This window comes from Gracilinanus agilis, chromosome 2 (assembly GCF_016433145.1).
Source record: "Gracilinanus agilis isolate LMUSP501 chromosome 2, AgileGrace, whole genome shotgun sequence".
Taxonomy (NCBI): domain Eukaryota; kingdom Metazoa; phylum Chordata; class Mammalia; order Didelphimorphia; family Didelphidae; genus Gracilinanus; species Gracilinanus agilis.
In genome coordinates this window covers 59,644,658-59,661,194 of record NC_058131.1, presented here as the reverse complement: position 1 = coordinate 59,661,194, position 16,537 = coordinate 59,644,658, and the positions used below count along the sequence as shown (strand labels likewise).

Sequence of the window (16,537 nt, the reverse complement as noted above, 5' to 3'; positions counted from 1 at the left end):
ATTTGCAGGGACAGGGAGGTCTTTCCAAGATGCTTAAAATTATATCAGGTAAGACCCGACTCTATAATACTCTCCCCTATCTGTAAAACCAGAGTTACTGAATTTTTGAGCCAGAAGGAACTCGGGGGAGCCTGTGCTGCCATTTTGAAAATGAAAATGAAGGCACAATTGTCCAAATTGAAAATAAAGAGTCTGATATGAAGTGATCCAGCTTTTCCACTGGCTTTTGTCAGCTTTGCCCCTCATTTTCTCCAGTGAGGTTGTATATCTTCCTTTTGCTCTTTCTAATTCCACAGCTTCTCTGACTGGCTTACTCTGAAGCAAATGATATTTCCCCCCTTCTGCTTCTGTAAATCTTTCTTTTCGACAAGCAATGTTTAATTATGTATTGAGGGTTTTGTTTTGTTTTTAGTAAATAGTACCTGTTTGGGAAAGGTAGGACCCAGAAAGTGTGAGAAATTCCAGGCACACTGACAGAGTGGCATGAATTTAGAGGAGGGCCACCACCAGGATGGTGAGGGAGGCTAGAAACTATACTATATGATCCAAGGATTGGTTAAAGGAATTGTAATGTTTAGCTGGAGAAGAAAAGACTGAAGGGGATGAGGATATTGAGTGAGATAAAAATTATCTTCAAGTATGTGAGAGAACATGAGAACCAATGTCCATGGGAGAGAGAGAGAGAGCTGACTTCAGAGACCAAAAGATCTACATTCAAATTATGCCTCTAACACAGGCTGCATGACCCTGGGCAAGTCACTTAACCTCTTGGTGCCCCCATACAACCAAGTCCATAAATTGCAGAGAAGGTGTTAATCTGCATTGCCAAAGGGAATTCATTCATCTGAGAGTTCTCCATACTTATGTACCAAGGAAATCATAGGTCCAGTCCTTGTCCTCTTATGGGAAAGAAGGATTAGATTTGTCCTATGTTGACCCAAGAACACTGGATAGAAACTGAAAAGAGGCATTAGCCTTTGCTATAAAGAAATACTTCCTAACATTTAGTGCTGTCTAAAAGCAAAATGTACTGCCTTTGTTGATAATGAGTTTTCCATCATGGGAGGTATTCAAGTGGAAGCCAAATGCTCTCTTACTGGAAATGTTGCAGTGGTGACTCGTGCTTAGGAATGGCTTGGACTAGAAATCATGGGTCCTTAACTTGAGGTCTATGAACTTGGGTTTCTTTTTTAAAAAATATTTTGAGAATTGTATTTCAATGGAATTGACTCCCCTGGTAATCTTAGGTATTTTATTTTATGCATTTAAACCCTTGATTCTGAGCAAGGGTTCCATAGGCTTTGCCAGACAGCCCAAGGGATCCAGGACACAAAAATTGGTTCAGAACCTCTCGTCTGGATGAGTCTTTCCAGTTTTGTGTCCCGTCTGTGGGAGCCTGAGTGACTGGCTGAATGTCACAAAACCAGCCTTTGGAGAAAGTGACAAGATGGCCCATTTCCCCAGAATCTGCCTTTCCTGGATACTTGGACTGTATAATGAGCCAGGGCTTCTCTCTGTCTCTTCCAGCAGAGGCCTGTAGCACCACAGAGGACGGGGCAGAACCTCTCCACTGCCCCACAGGCTACGAATGTCACATCCTAAACCCTGGCAACTCTGCAGAGGGAATCCCCAACAGAGGACAGTGCATCAAGCAACGGAAGACTTCTGGTCAGTTCACCAACTTCCTTCTATTGAATGGTGTCTACACATAAGTGGCCTCTCCAGAGTGGGTACGGAGCTGGCAGATGGCACAGCTCCTGCCTGAGAGGAGCTTTCAGTCTGATGGGCATCAGGGAGGAGGAGGCAGTGGCAGGCTACACTCAAACAGCCAGTATATAAGATCGAATGTGATGGGGGCAAAAGGAAAATGCAGACAAAGAATTGAAGGGAATTTGGAAATGGAGAAGACTCTCATATTGGGAAGACTGGAGTAGTATCTGAGTTGAGCCTTTAAGAAAAGAAAAAATTTAAACAAAGGAGGACATTAATGGTTAATAATATAATTATGTACCCCGATTGTATTATTAATTATTAATAAATCATATATAATGCACACATATATAATATATAATATTCTATAATAATATTATGTCATATTGTTCTATTATTGGGGATGAATATGATGACGTGATATGACAATTATATATCACATATAAAAAGAATATACGTGTATATCCAATTATGTCATATCACGTCATGTTATTATGTTATTAGGATGAATAATATGATGGCATGATATAATATGGTGATTATATACATTTATATCCAATTATGTCATATCATGTCATATCATCATATTATTAGTGACAATTATATATCATATGTAAAAAGAATATACATTTATATGCAATTATGTCATATCATGTCATTATGCTATTAGGATGAATAATATGATGGCATAATATAATATGGTGATTATATATTGTATATTAAAATGTACATTTATATCCAATTATGTCATATCATGTCATATATTATTAGTGATTAATAATATGATGACATGATATAATATGACAATTATATATCATATATAAAGAGAATATACATTTATATCCAATTATGTAATATTATGTTATATCATATTATTAGAGATCAATAATATAATAACATGCTAGGATTTTATTAATAATGATAATATCTCCTTAAGGTTTCAAAAGCATTTTATATAAATCATCTCATTTGATCTTCACAACCCTGTGCAGTAGATATATTATTATCCCTATTTTACAGATGAGAAAACTAAATCTGAGGCCAATTAAGTGACTTGTTCAGGGTCACACAGCTATACTGTGCCCAAGGCAGGATTTATAATCAGGACTTCCTGACCCCAAGGCAAGCACTCTATCCTCTGCGCCACCATAACTCCATCAAAAGGTCATGCATGATACCTCAAAAATCAGGACTCTTGAACAATTATATAAAAGCTCACTGAAATCATATTCAAATATTCTAATCTTTAGAAACTTAAGTTTTGCTTTTGTTTCCTTGGCTCAACAGATCAGTGAGCAAGTCCTGAATACTTACTGTATAGCCAGGCTCGGGGTTCGATGCTGTAGGAAATAATAAAAATCTAAGGACATGGTCCAGAGGGGCCTCACAGGCCAGTTTCTATTTGTTTTCCCCTTCTGTACTCTACACTGTCTCCAGGCCTGGGGCGGTTGGCCTTCTTTGCTCTCCACTATTCTGGCAGGACTGCTGGAGACAGCTAGTGGGGAAAAAGAAGTAGTTTGACAAGCTGGTGCTTAAAAAAAAAAAAAAGAGCCTGAGCCTCACCTACATACCTGGTGACTTCACCCAAAGTTGGCAAAGGCTATAACTGGCAGGAACAGTCTGATAAAGAAAAGAAGAATCAAGAGAGAAGAATGGACCAAAAATCCAGAGGGGAGAGAGAAAGAACTCCAGAGAAGAGGGTGGTCAATAGTGTCAAATGCAGCTGGAGGCAAAGAAGGGTAAAACTTGAAAATTAAAAAGACCACTTGGTTTGGTAATTAAGAAATAATTGGTAAAGGTGTGGGGGGAGGAGTTCCTTTTAAAAATATTGAACTTTTTTATGCATTTACCAATTACATGTAATAACAAATTTCCACATCAGTTTTCTGAAGTTATATAATCCAAATGGTCTCCCTCCCTTCTTTCCTCCTCCCTCCCAATTCAATCAGGATTATACATGTATTGTCACCCAAAACATATAAAATGTTGAACTTAAAACATCAAAGAAGAGCATTTTCATACATATAGTATAATAGCAACATTCTGTCTGAAATTATGAATCTCCATTTCTACAACTTGATTTAAAAAAAATAGCGAGAAAATGCTAGACGTTACTTTCAAAACTGTCCTGCTCATCTGGGCATCCTTCTTAATTTCCTTCTGTTCTATGCATTAAAAAATGTTTCAGTAGCCCTTCTTTTTCCCCTTCACTATTACTAACCTCCCTCACCCTCAACTCTCTCCTCTCCAACTAAAAGCCAAGAGGAAAAAAGGGGGGAAATGTTTGTAACAAATGAATATAATCAGCTACATAGTAGACATGCCCAGAAATATAAGTGTCTTAATGTATCTTCTGGCTTGTCAGAGAACAGGTAGCATACTTCATCACTGGTCCTTGACAGACAGATCATTGCATTGAATGAAATTCTTAAGTCTTTCAAAGTTGTTTTTTGTTTTTTGTTTTTTTTTACAATATTGCTATTCTTATACTTCCTAGCTGTGTGATCCTGGGCAAATCACTTATTCCCAGTTTGCTAGCCCTTGCTGCTCTTTAGTCTTAGAATTGACCTTAAGACAGAAAGTAAGGGTTTCAAAACAAAACAAAACAAAACAAAACAAAACAAAAATCAATGGTGCTATCATTGTATAAATAATTCTCTTGGTTCTGTTCACTTCACTTTATGCCAGTTTATAGTACCCAGGATTCTCTGAAATCATCTCTTTCACCATTTCTTATGGTGTAATAATATTATATTTGTTCATTCACTCCCCAGTTGTCTAGGAGATGACCTAAGGTGCACCCTTAAATTCCTGTTTGTTTTTTCCCTCTTATAATCCCTCCTTTAGGATCAGGAAGTTTGTTTTGCTTGCAGTTACTCCCTTCTTAGTATTCTCCTTCTTGACCCTTTCTCTATCCCTGTTTGTTTTCCTGTTGAGACTGATATATTTTTATATTAAACTGTTTGTACATATATGTGTGTGTTTATGTTCAATTCTTCTTTTGTCCATTTCATCTGGTGCTCACTCTCCTACTCTTTCCTCTGTGTTTCTTCTTATATGCCCCAATTATGAGAAATAACCAAGTCCATCCCCTTTTTCCTCCTTTCTACACTAATGTATTCTTCCCTTCCCCATCCCTCCTATGCTCCATCCTCTTTTCCCTCTTCAGACCCTCAGAACAGAACCAGGACTTCTGTTTTTATTATTTAATTCTCTCAATGCCCTTTGAAGAATATATTGTCATACAGCCTTATTCCAAATGCCCCCAAAAAACAAACAAACAAAATCTCTCTAGGTTGCTCTGCATTCATATTTGTATTTAAAAATTGCTATTCAGTTCTGGGTTTTTCATCATAAATGATTGAAAGTTCTCTAGTTCATTAAAAGCCTATTTCCCCACTAGAATTATACTCAGCCTTGCACAGTAGATTAATTTTGGCTATAAGCCTATCTCTTTTGCTTTTTTGGAATATTGAATTACAAGATTTCCTATGTTTTATGTAGAAGGTGCCATGTCTTGAGTGATTCTGACTGTGGATACTTGGCACTTAAATTGCTTATTTCAGGATGTATGCAGCATTTTTTTTAATGTAGGAGCTCTGGATTTTGGCTATGGCATTCCTAGGACTTTTCCTGGTTCCTTACAAGAGATGATCAAGGATTCTTTATCTTACTTTTGCTCTCTGGTTCTAGTAGACCTGAGCAGTTTTCATTTAAACTGCCTTGATATATCCATACTTTAAAAAAAAAATCATGATCTCCAGTAGGTCCACTGATTCTTAAATTATCTCACCTTGACTGATTTTCCAGGTTGATTGTTATTTATATCAGATCTTAAATTTTTTTTTTTGCTGCATCATGGAGTCAATGCTTTTTTAAATCTATTCTAGTTTTCAGGAAGTCCATTTCTTATTTCAAGTTTACCATTTTCTCTTCTAAACTACTCATTCTCCATCCAATTCTTTCCTCCAATGCTTCAGTTTAATTTTTTATTTGTTGTTTCCTTTCTTCAAGTTATTCATGTAGTTCTTATAGAAATTCTATTTTTTGAGTATCTTTAATTGTTGTAGAATCATTCTCCCTTTAGATAATTTCCAATTTATACTAAATTTTACATATTAACTAGTATTTTCTTTGATTTAGTCATCTCTCCAGCGTTTGTTCCTGAATTGGGGTTTTGTGTCAGGACAAGGCTCCCCATCTCCTACTTTTTGAAATCAAGTGGTTGGCCCTGCTTAGCCTCCCCAGGGATGCTTGGGTTCTTACATTGACCCTCTTCCTCCCACTGGTCTGTTGATCTCCAAAATTCAGAATACTTGTTCATTAGGGTCTTCTCTGAGTGTGTTAGTTTGAGTATGTTTGTAGAGTGAGTAGTTTGAGGATGGTTTGAGGTCACTGATTAGGGTCTCTTCTAGTTATAGATTAATAATGATAATAATAATAGATGATTCAGAAATATCTGTCTTATCATCAACCATTTGTTTCTTGTCCATTGAGATATAAGCAATTGTGTTGATTATAATGACACTTTGACAGGTTGTTCATTGCTTGCCATTCCAGTGCACTCTGACTGTCTTGGAAATGAGATATTTTGTGATATTTGCCAACTGTGTTTGTAGAGGGTTCTTATTTTCGAAGCACCAAAGTCCCCCTCAGCTCAGAGATTCTACAACATACATATCGGAGAATCCAACCTAGTTTGCAAGCTCCCACTCTCTTTCATTTTTTTATGCTAAATCTCTTTTCCCCAACATAATTCTCATTCATGCCAAAGTCACTGAATATCAAGTATGTGCTAACGTGATGTGGAAAACCTTGGCACACTCCTCATATAATTTGTTCACTTATTTCTCTTTGCTACAAATGGTCACTCATGAGCTGTAATCATATCTGTTGTGAGTTTTTTGCTTATGGTCATCATGAATACTTTAAAGCAAGATCAAAATGTCAGGAAAAATAATTATAGGGGGAAGCTGGGTGATTCATTGGATTGAGAGTCAGGTCTAGACTTGGGAGGTCCTGGGTTCAAATTTGATTTTCCTAGCTGTGTGACCCTGGGCAAGTCACTTAACCCTCTTTGCCTTACTACTCTTCTACCTTAGAATCCATACATAGCATTGATTCCAAGATGAAAGGTAAGAGTTTTATTTCAAAAAAATATACAAAATTATCATATAAAATATGTCTATTGTAAGTGAGGATTTAATGTTTCAATCACATCAAATAAAGATGATCTATATTCATTTTTATTTTTTCCTTTAATTTCACAATTTTCCCCCTACCAAGAACATAATTTGAACAGCTACTACAGATAATGAATACTGTGAAGTAGCTGCATTGTTTACATTTGCACTATTTGAAGTTATAATTATGTGTAAAATATGGCAATTTATTCTAGCACAATGAAAATATTCAACGAACATTTTAAAAATGTTTTAAACTGTTTGTTAACATAACATAATAGCAAAGGATAAGAACAATGTATTTCTGATTCAAGCTTATTTCACAGTAATAGCATAGTTATAGAAGCAACATTTAAAAAATAAAAAATTATTGAATATTTTATCTACAGATAAGCCTATCCTTTTAAAGTTTTATATTTTGGATTTATTATATACTTTAAAAGAAAAGTAAATCATGCATAAAAGCATGCCATGTGATCTTTGTATGCATATGAAAGTGTTCATTTTATTTGGTATTTGTTAAGTTCAGCATCATAAAAAAATAAAATGGGAAAAGAAAAAAATAAAAAAAATAAAAAGGCAAGCCTATCCCGATATGATGAAAACATCTTTATTGTCTATAGAAGCATAGACTGAGCTGTCTTTCCTTTCTTGAAATCTTCATAAATAGGCGAGACAGTGTAGAGAGCTTTATACACATTAAAGGAATTTACATGCTCATAGTTTTACACAATGAACCAAATATAATCAGATGACCTGGGGTTTTATTTCAAATCAGTAATGCCTTAGACATGCTATTATTGTCCTTGAAATGTTTTTCAATAGCTAGGCTAAAATACTTGTAAAGCATTTTTAAAAACAGCTTTAGAGGGGTATCTAGGTAGCACAGTAGATAGAGCATCATTTCTGGAGTCAGAAAGACCTGGGTACAAATCTTCAGATACTTCTTCAGCTGTGTGACCCTGGGCAAGTCACTTATCCCCAGTTGCCTAGCCCTTGTTGCTCTTCTGTCTTAGAATTGATACTTAGAGTCTACTTGATAGGTAAGAGTCTAAAAACAAACAAAACCACTTTAGTCAGCGATTGTTTTCTTATGTATGGCCACCAAAGAAATGGAAGGGATTGATGACAGTTACTTCTCAAAAGAAAGGTTTGGAGACCAGTTGGTTCTAAGAGCCACTTCTGTGTTACCTCTCAATAAAAGTATTAGACAGATTCTTTCCATTAGACCAGTGGTTCTCAAACTGTGGTCTGCAGATCTTGTGGGTCCCCAAGACACTTTCAGAGATCCACAATATCAAAACTATTTTTCACAATAATGCTAAGATGTTATTTGCCTATTAAAATACTCCTCCCTTTTCCAACTACATATCTGCATGAAATTTTTCTTCTTTTTTTATCTACTTCTACTGATTTTCTACTTCTACTTCTACATCTACTATTTTTCTTCATCTACTTCAACCAAAACAATATATCACAAAAGATTATTGCCTACAAAAGCAAATATGAAAATCCATCTTTCTTTTTTTGAACTAGACATTAAAGAGATTTACTATACTGTATAAAACAATATCATTCTCATTTTTTTTTGTTTTGGAAAAAGTAGTAATTTTTACTAAAATGTTATCTATGTTAATACAGAGGATTTATTTATGTTGTTTTAAAGTAAATAAATACATATTTTAAATTTTATCAAGTTTTAATTTCTAATATGATAAATATTAATAGATGTAACTCACAGAAATAAAAAACTCTTTGGGATGTCAATAGTTTTTGAAAATATGAAGATAGAGCATGTGGTTCAGTGGATAGAGGACCAGGCCTTTTTGTTAGATTTACTTTGGTCTGAAAGGAGTGCATTGAAATCCCCAACTATTGTAGTTTTGCTCTCTACTTCTCTCTCTAATTCGATTAGCTGTGCTATTCAGTGTATAGAAAATGTATTGATATTGTTTCATTATCTGTGGTACCTTTAAGCAAATATAATTTTCCTCTTTTAAACATGTGTTTTCATTATTGCTTTATTTGAAACCATGATTGTTGCTTCTTTAAAAAAAATTCAGATGAGGCAACATAAATTCTGCTTCAACAGAATGCTGAAATGTTCCTTGTTTTCATCTTGTTTCAGTTGTTTTTTTTTTTTTAAGTAAAAACAACATATAGCTAGATTTTACCTTCTAATTCAACCTTCTTTTGATGGATGAGTTCAACTCATTCATATTTATGGTTTTGAATACTGATAGAGTTTTTCACACCATTACTTTTTTCTTTTCTTTTTTCTTCTTTTTTCTCCCTATCCCCTCTTTACAAAGAAGGTAACAAATGGAAAGAAATGTAATCACACCGCTTATTTATAATGGAAGAGGCCCTGATTACCATTCCTTTCTTTCTCTTCACCCAGGCCAGATCATTCTTACACTTATTTGCCTTCCCCCTATCAAATGTAAACACTTTATCATCCTTTAGGCTATTTCAGTGGGTCAAGTGTTTTTACTTTTTTATGTTTCTCTTATCTCCAGTATTGTAATTGACTCAGGTCTTTCCATAAGAAACAATTGAAAATCTTCTATTATATTCAATATCCATTTATTCCCTGAATGATTATGCTCAGTTTTTCAGGATAAGTTATTCTTGGTTCTGTCTCTTTCTTTTACCTTTTTGAACATCACATATCTAGGTTTTCTCTCTTGTATAGTAGTAACAGTGTAGTCTTGTGTGATCATAACTGTAGTTCCTTAGTATTTGAACTCTTTCTATCTGGCTTGTCTATAATATTTTTTATTCAACTTGAAAGTTCTGGATTTGGGCTATCATTTTCCCGGGTGTTCTCAATTTAGAATTTCTTTCAGATGGTGACTGATAAATTCTTTCTATTTTGTTTTCTTTCAGGAGGTAACTAGTAAATTCTTTCTTTTTCACTTTATCTATTTTCCCCTTTAACAGAACTGGAAATTTATTGTATGGCTTTTTTGAAATATAGCATCATGATTTTTTCTCTTTGATCATGGTTTTCAGGGAATACAATGATTCTTTATTTTTTTAAACCTTAACTTCTGTGTATTGGCTCATAGGTGGAAGAATGGTAAGGGTGGGCAATGGGGGGTCAAGTGACTTGCCCAGGGTCACACAGCTGGGAAGTGTCTGAGGCCGGATTTTAACCCAGGACCTCCCATCTCTAGGCCTGACTCTCAATCCACTGAGCTACCCAGCTGTCCCCTACAATGATTCTTAAAAAAAACAAAAACAAAAACCTTATCTTCCATCTTAAAATCAATACTTTGTATTGGTTCTAAGGCAGAAGAGTGGAAAGGGCTAGGCAATGGGGGTTAAGTGACTTGCCCAGGGTCACACAGCCTAAGAAGTGTCTGAGGCCAGACTTAAACCCAGCATCTCCTGTCTCTGGGACTGGCTCTCAATCCACTCAGCCACCCAGCTGTCCCCAGTACAATGATTCTTAAATGGCCTTCCTTTCACTTTTTCCCTGCAGCTTAATTGTTTTTGATAGAAGATACTTTATGTGTTCTAATATTTCTATTGGGTGGGGCATGTCTTCTAATTTTTTATTTGTCTCATGAAATCAATGAGTTCTGTTTGCTCTATTCTACTTTTGTGGGGAGCCATCACTAGGGTAAGCTTTCCCACCTTCTATTCTAATCCATCTTTTTCTCTGTCCAATTATTTCCTCAGGTGTTCTAATTTCATTTTTAAAATCTTTTGTTTCACTTCATTTAGATACTCTTGAAGCCCTTTTGATTAAACCATTCATTTCTCTGAAGCTTTGCTAGTACTTCTTTTGGAGGGATTGATTCTTTTCTTCTAGGTTCACCTCTCAGACTTCTCTTGACTCATAGTATTTCTACTTTATTTAATTTAATATTTAAAATATTACTCCAATTCCTCATATTTTCAGCCTCCGATAGAGACTGAAGGTCCTAGATAGAGACTCCAGGTCTGCCTTGTCTGGAGATGTTGGATGTGGTGGTCAGGTGTCATCTGGTCCTGTTGTCTCCCTTGGTCTGGATGCTGTTGCTGATTGAGCTCTGAACTGAGTGGTTGAGATTATGCAACCTCCTCTGCTATGATCTTAGACTTTTCTGCCTCTATCTTTTGGTGGTCAAAGGCAGGCTTTCTTCTGTCTATTTTTATCTATTTATCCTTGTACAATTCCTCATTTGGAGTGGGCTCCCTCTCTTACTATGGCCTTGATAAGCTACCATCTGATAACAGGAATTTTATTGATCTCAGATTTCCTGCAAGGTCTCCTGGAACATAAGCCCAAATTTTCCTTGTTTCCTGCTTATAACTATGAGTGATCCAAGGCATATCTGTTTAGTCTTGACTCCCTATATAGTGATCTACTGAGAACTGGTTCTCTCTCCACCATACAACTGTTCCCAGAGTCCAAAGCCAAGATCCCCCTGGCTTAAGAGCATGTTTATGGGAGTTTTTCCTAGTTTCATGCATCCTCCCCATTCCTGCCTCCCATACATCTTTGCTCTGACATCAGGCCATGTTTACTAGCACCCATGGTGGCTCCCCATTCCTGCTCCAAGTGCTTTCAGGCTTCGGGCCAGCTTTCTGTGTATTCCCAGATTGCATGGAGGGGTTTATAAATGTTTCTCTTTGTTCTCCTTTATCACAATTTCATCAGATGTCCTTTTAGATCTTTGTTGCGTTGTTTCTGGGGGAGCTAGGCTTCTCTAGAACCTTTCAAGTTACATTCTAACCCAAAGTATATCTTGTTCATTTTTCAGATGGACAAAACCTGAAACATAAGCCCTACAAGGAAGTCGTAGGTAAGCTAAAAGTGTGTCCTTCTTTTGTTTATTATCCCTATACTATGGGCACATGAAAGGAGGTGGAGAGTCATTTTCCCCTCTTTTGGTTAAAGAATGAAATGACAATTGCCCATTTGAAAAAAAAATAGGACTTGAAGTATAAAATACCTGGTTTTGAGTCCTAGCTCTGTCATTTCCTAGTTTTGGTCCCTTAGCCAGTCATTTAATTCTCTGAGCCTGTCTTTTCATTTATAAAATGGTAGCAATACTAAGAAACTCCCCTTTTAGTTTTTTAAATCTGTACTTTATGTCTTAAAATCAATACTAAGTATTGGCTCCAAGGCAGAAAAGCAGTTGGGAATAGGCAATTGGGGTTACATGACTTGCCCAGGGTCACAGTTAAGAAGTGCCCAGGCTAGATTCCAATCCATGACCTCTAGTCCTGGCTCTCTATCCACTGAGCCACCTACCTGCCCCTTACTGGCCTGTTTTAAGAATCAACAAGAAAAAAAATCCAACAATGTAGATAACCCTTAATCATCATGTAAACATATGCTGCTATTATTATTATTATTATTATTATTATTATTATTATGTGATTCTCCCAATCTACAACTAAAATCCTCTTCTGATGTTCCATTATGACATGAGAGTGACCTTGGGCTCTAGTAGGCAATACTAAGTAGGCATAAGCTTTAAGGTTCTCCCAGGCTAGGAAGGATTTAATCACTGCCCAGCAATGGGCACTAGCCTGTCACTTAAGGACCATGTTTGTACTTTCTATGTCTCTCTAGTACCTAGCATACAGCAGGTGCTTAATACATGCTCTTACCAATTGACTGACTCTTCCCCTCATTATCCCTCTCATCTTCCTCTCTTACTGTATTCTTGCCCTTCTTCCCTTTCCCTATCATGGAGGAAAGAAGCCTTTTGAAATGTGAAAATTCACCTGTTACTTTGTTTTTGGAAGCTACTCTTATATATCCAGTTTTCTCAAGATAGATGGAAGGCTTGTATGAATTTATACTGATAAAATGAAATGAAAACACTTAACTTAAAAAAATCTGTGATTAAATTAAATCTCATAGTGTCATTGAATTTGAGAGATAGCAGGAATCTCAGAGGTAATCTAGCATATCTCCCTTCATAATCAGAAAGGATCACTTGTCCCAGGAATCATCACTAGTGAGTGGCATAACCAAGTCTTAAATTCAAGTCTCTTCTTGGAATTATACCGCAATGCCTTTCTATTTACATTTTTGTCTTCCAGTAAAGTCTTCCTTCCTTCCTTCCTTCCTTCCTTCCTTCCTTCCTTTCTTCCTTTCCCCCCCTTTCTGTTCATTCATCCAGCCACTTTTTCTGTTGATTCTGCTAACCTCAAGGCTTTGTGCAGGCTGCCATGCAGGATACAAAGCTATTTAAGACATAGTTCCTGCCCTTCCAGAACTTAAGAGTCTAGTATTTATTTAAATACGTCAGTGTGGACTCTCCTTTCTCCAATGCAGATCAGAATCACTTCATGTCTTTTTACCAAGTGTTATTCTCATCTATGCCTTTCCTCCTTGGAGGATTGATCCAAGACCCTGAAAAGCCTTCTTGTGATTCTTTTAATACTTCATGGTTACTGATGTGGCATTCCGGCCATCAAGCTACTAATCCTTGACCAGCCCTATATGGTCATCCTAACACCCTTCCCAGACATTCTTGTCCTTTAAGACATCTTACTCACCAAGTACAGTGGAAAGAGTGATAGATTTAAAGTCTTAAGACTTGGGTTCAAATCCTCATGCTGCTACTTGATATCATCATGCTTTGGGAAAATCACTTAACCCTGCTAGGTCTCAGTTTCTTCCTCTATAAAGTGGAAAAATGAACTACATGGGCTTTCATGTCCCTTCTACCTCTAAAGGGGAAAAATATGTGACTGGTACATGAATTCAAAGCAGAATGTGATGAAAACATAAGCTCTACAATTATAGAAATGCATAGAAAAAAGAGGGAGTCAATAAAGGAAGGCTTCTTGGCGGTGGTGGCATTTAAACTAGGTCTCAAAGGATTTGAATAGACTGAGATTTGGAAGGACATTGGAGGGATAGTCCAGTTATGACCAGTCCGAGAGGAATAAGGAATGTTTGGGGAATGGTAATAAGTCTAAAAAGGTTGGATTGTGTAGAGTATAAAGGAGAATAGCTAAGAGAAAAAGGCAGACTGAGGCCAGGGTGTTGATGGTATTGAAGGCCAAGAACAGGAGTTATTTTAAATAAAATGATAAAAAGTAATAACATTATTTATTATTTAAAATATGTATAATGATAAATGATAAATGATAAAAAATAGCTCACATTTCTGTAGTATTTTGTGGTTTACAAAGGAATTTTCTCACACCCGCAATTATTATTGATAATAATAATTATCTCATTCATAAAATATTTTAAAGTTTGCAAAATGTTTTACATACCCTTTCTCTTCTGAACCTTACAGCCACTCCATGAGATGTAGAAAGCCTAAATAATATCCTATTTCTAGAAATGAGGAAATTGAGGCTTAGAGGCCTTTAAAAAATGACTTGTCCTTGGTTAAACCTCTGTTGAAGATCAGAAGTGATATTTAAACCCAGGTTTTCTTGACTCCAAGACCAGTAATTTACCCACTACTCATCTGTTAAATGTGGATTTTGTTATCATTGAGTCTTTTGGATCATGTCTGACTCTTTGTGACTCCAGTTGGGATTTTCTCGGCAAAGGCACTGGATTAGTTTGCCATTTCCTTCTCCAGCTCATTTCACCAATGAGGAAACTGAGGCAAACAGGGTTAAGTGACTTGCCCAGGATCACACAACTAGTAAGTGTCTGAGGCCAGATTTGAACTCAGGAAGATGAGTCTTCCTGACTTCAGGTCCAGCACTCTATCCACTGCTGCCCTTGACTTGTCTAGGGTTCATTTAACTAATATTGGAACTGTGGTTCAAAACTAGGTCTTTCAAATATGAGCTTCGTGCTCTTTCCACTCTAGGTAATAGGGAGATACAGAAGGGTCTGTTTGTGGGTTGGTCTATTTTGAGGGGAGACCAAAGGAAGAGAGGGGAAGTTTGATGCAATTCTATTGATATGGCTATGGTTTATTTTACAGGAAGTAATGCCAATTATGTAGTTGGCCATGAGAAAGAGCAACAGAAACGTTTGCAGTAATCTAACGGGTGAATTGAAAATGTGTGAATAAATGAAAAGTTATGCAAACTTGGCCCTGAAGAAGAGATATAGAATGCAACGCCCTCCTTGCTTTGGAGAAGTGGGGTACTACGGGTACGGAGCACTTCATACAACACCGAATTTGGCTTATTGCTGTGTTGGTTAGTTTTGTTGAACTATTTTTTTCTATGGCTCTCTGGGGGAGGAGGGAAGGGTATATTGGGGAGTGTAGATGATATAAAGACAAAGATATCAATAAAAATTGTTTCAAAATCAAAAGGTATGAATTTTAATACCAAAAAGGAATTTTTATCATGGGCAGTTTTGACCAGTGAGAGAGAACCCAAGATTTTTGGTGATGGACAGAAGAATAGAAGGGTGGTTCTTTGGTCATTTTAGAGATTTCCAGATTCCAAAATGAGTAGCTGACTTCTGTATAGGTGTACCCGCTGGAGGTTTCCAGAAAGCACAAAAGTTTTGGTTTAAGAGGGCTTCTGTTTGAACCCTCGAGCAAATCCAATTATCATTCTGAATCTCAGTCTCTTCTTTCCCTGAAAAGTCAAGATTGCATTAGAACATCTTCTTAGGTTCTTCCAACTCTGAGTTCTAATAGTCCATAAACTTGGGATTGTCCATCTCAAGTTGGGAGATGCTGGAGAACACCTAGCTCAATCCTCCGATTTCGCAGATGAAGACACTGAAACCCAAAGAGGGGAGTGACGTGGCCATGTGATAGAGTGGGATAGATGGGATTTGAACTCAGATCTTCTGACTCTAAATTCATCCTTCTTTCCATTATATTGTTGTTTGGTCATTTTTCAGTGGTATCTGACTCTTTGTGACCCCATCTGGGTTTTCTTGACAAAGATTTCCTTCTCTAGCTCATTTGACAGATGAGGAAACAGGCAAATAGGATAAAGTGACTTACCTAGAGTTATACAACTAGAGACTAAGGCCATATTTGAACTCAGGAAGATCAGTCTTCTTGATTCAAAACCCAGAACCACCCAGCGGTTTTCCATTATATTAGGTCAACTATTAACTATTGAGAGAAGTTTATGGGGTAGCTACAGACATTTCATATGCTGAAGCCACAGGATCTCAGATTGGGAGAGACCTTCAAGGTCCCCACATCAAATTCCTCCCCAAACCTTGCATTCCTACCTATAAATAATACAAAGTAAACACTTGGGTCATCTGCATGAGGCATGACTGCCATTGGGCAAAGAGTGGCCAAAGACATCAGGAAGGACCAGGTAGCGCTTGAGATGAACCTTGAAGGATGAATAGACCTAAATCCTAAGGACATTCTTTAACTCCCCCTAGCACTTTTTCTTTCTTTTCCCCATCTCCCTAACAGGATGACCACTGACCCCTAGTGTCCTGAGGTAACAATGTGACAGGACACCAATGTGTCCCTTGCTTCAGATTTTGGAGCCAAATTGGGAAGTCATCATCCCACAAATTCTTAGGGCAGGAAAGGACCTTAGAGGTCATCTTGTCCAACTCCCTTATTTTATTTTACCCTTGAGAAGACTGAGGCCAAGAGAGGGGAAATGGTTTGCCATTGTCATGTACCCAGTACAAATTAAGAATTTAACCCAAGTCTTCTAAATCTTTTAACTCCAAGTCTAGTTCTTTCCATTTCCCCAAACTTCCTACCTCTTCTAGAATGGCT

The 16,537-nt window shown here is 36.8% G+C and overlaps 1 protein-coding gene across 3 annotated transcripts in view; it reads left to right on the top strand.

The window, feature by feature from the left end:
• The window catches only part of WFDC1 (WAP four-disulfide core domain 1), a 47,449-nt gene extending 32,369 nt beyond the window's left edge, over nucleotides 1–15,080 (top strand). Inside the window, exons 4-6 of one of the 3 annotated variants that reach the window (XM_044660553.1) lie at nucleotides 1,531–1,668; nucleotides 11,648–11,689; nucleotides 14,801–15,080. In XM_044660553.1, coding sequence (XP_044516488.1) covers nucleotides 1,531–1,668; nucleotides 11,648–11,689; nucleotides 14,801–14,859 — 239 coding nt within the window. In that variant the 3' untranslated portion in view covers nucleotides 14,860–15,080. Of the gene's footprint in view, nucleotides 1–1,527; nucleotides 1,669–11,647; nucleotides 11,690–14,800 lie in introns of all 3 variants that reach the window. The other 2 variants (XM_044660552.1, XM_044660554.1) reach the window with 2 other exon arrangements.
• Nucleotides 15,081–16,537: the final 1,457 nt, after the last annotated feature.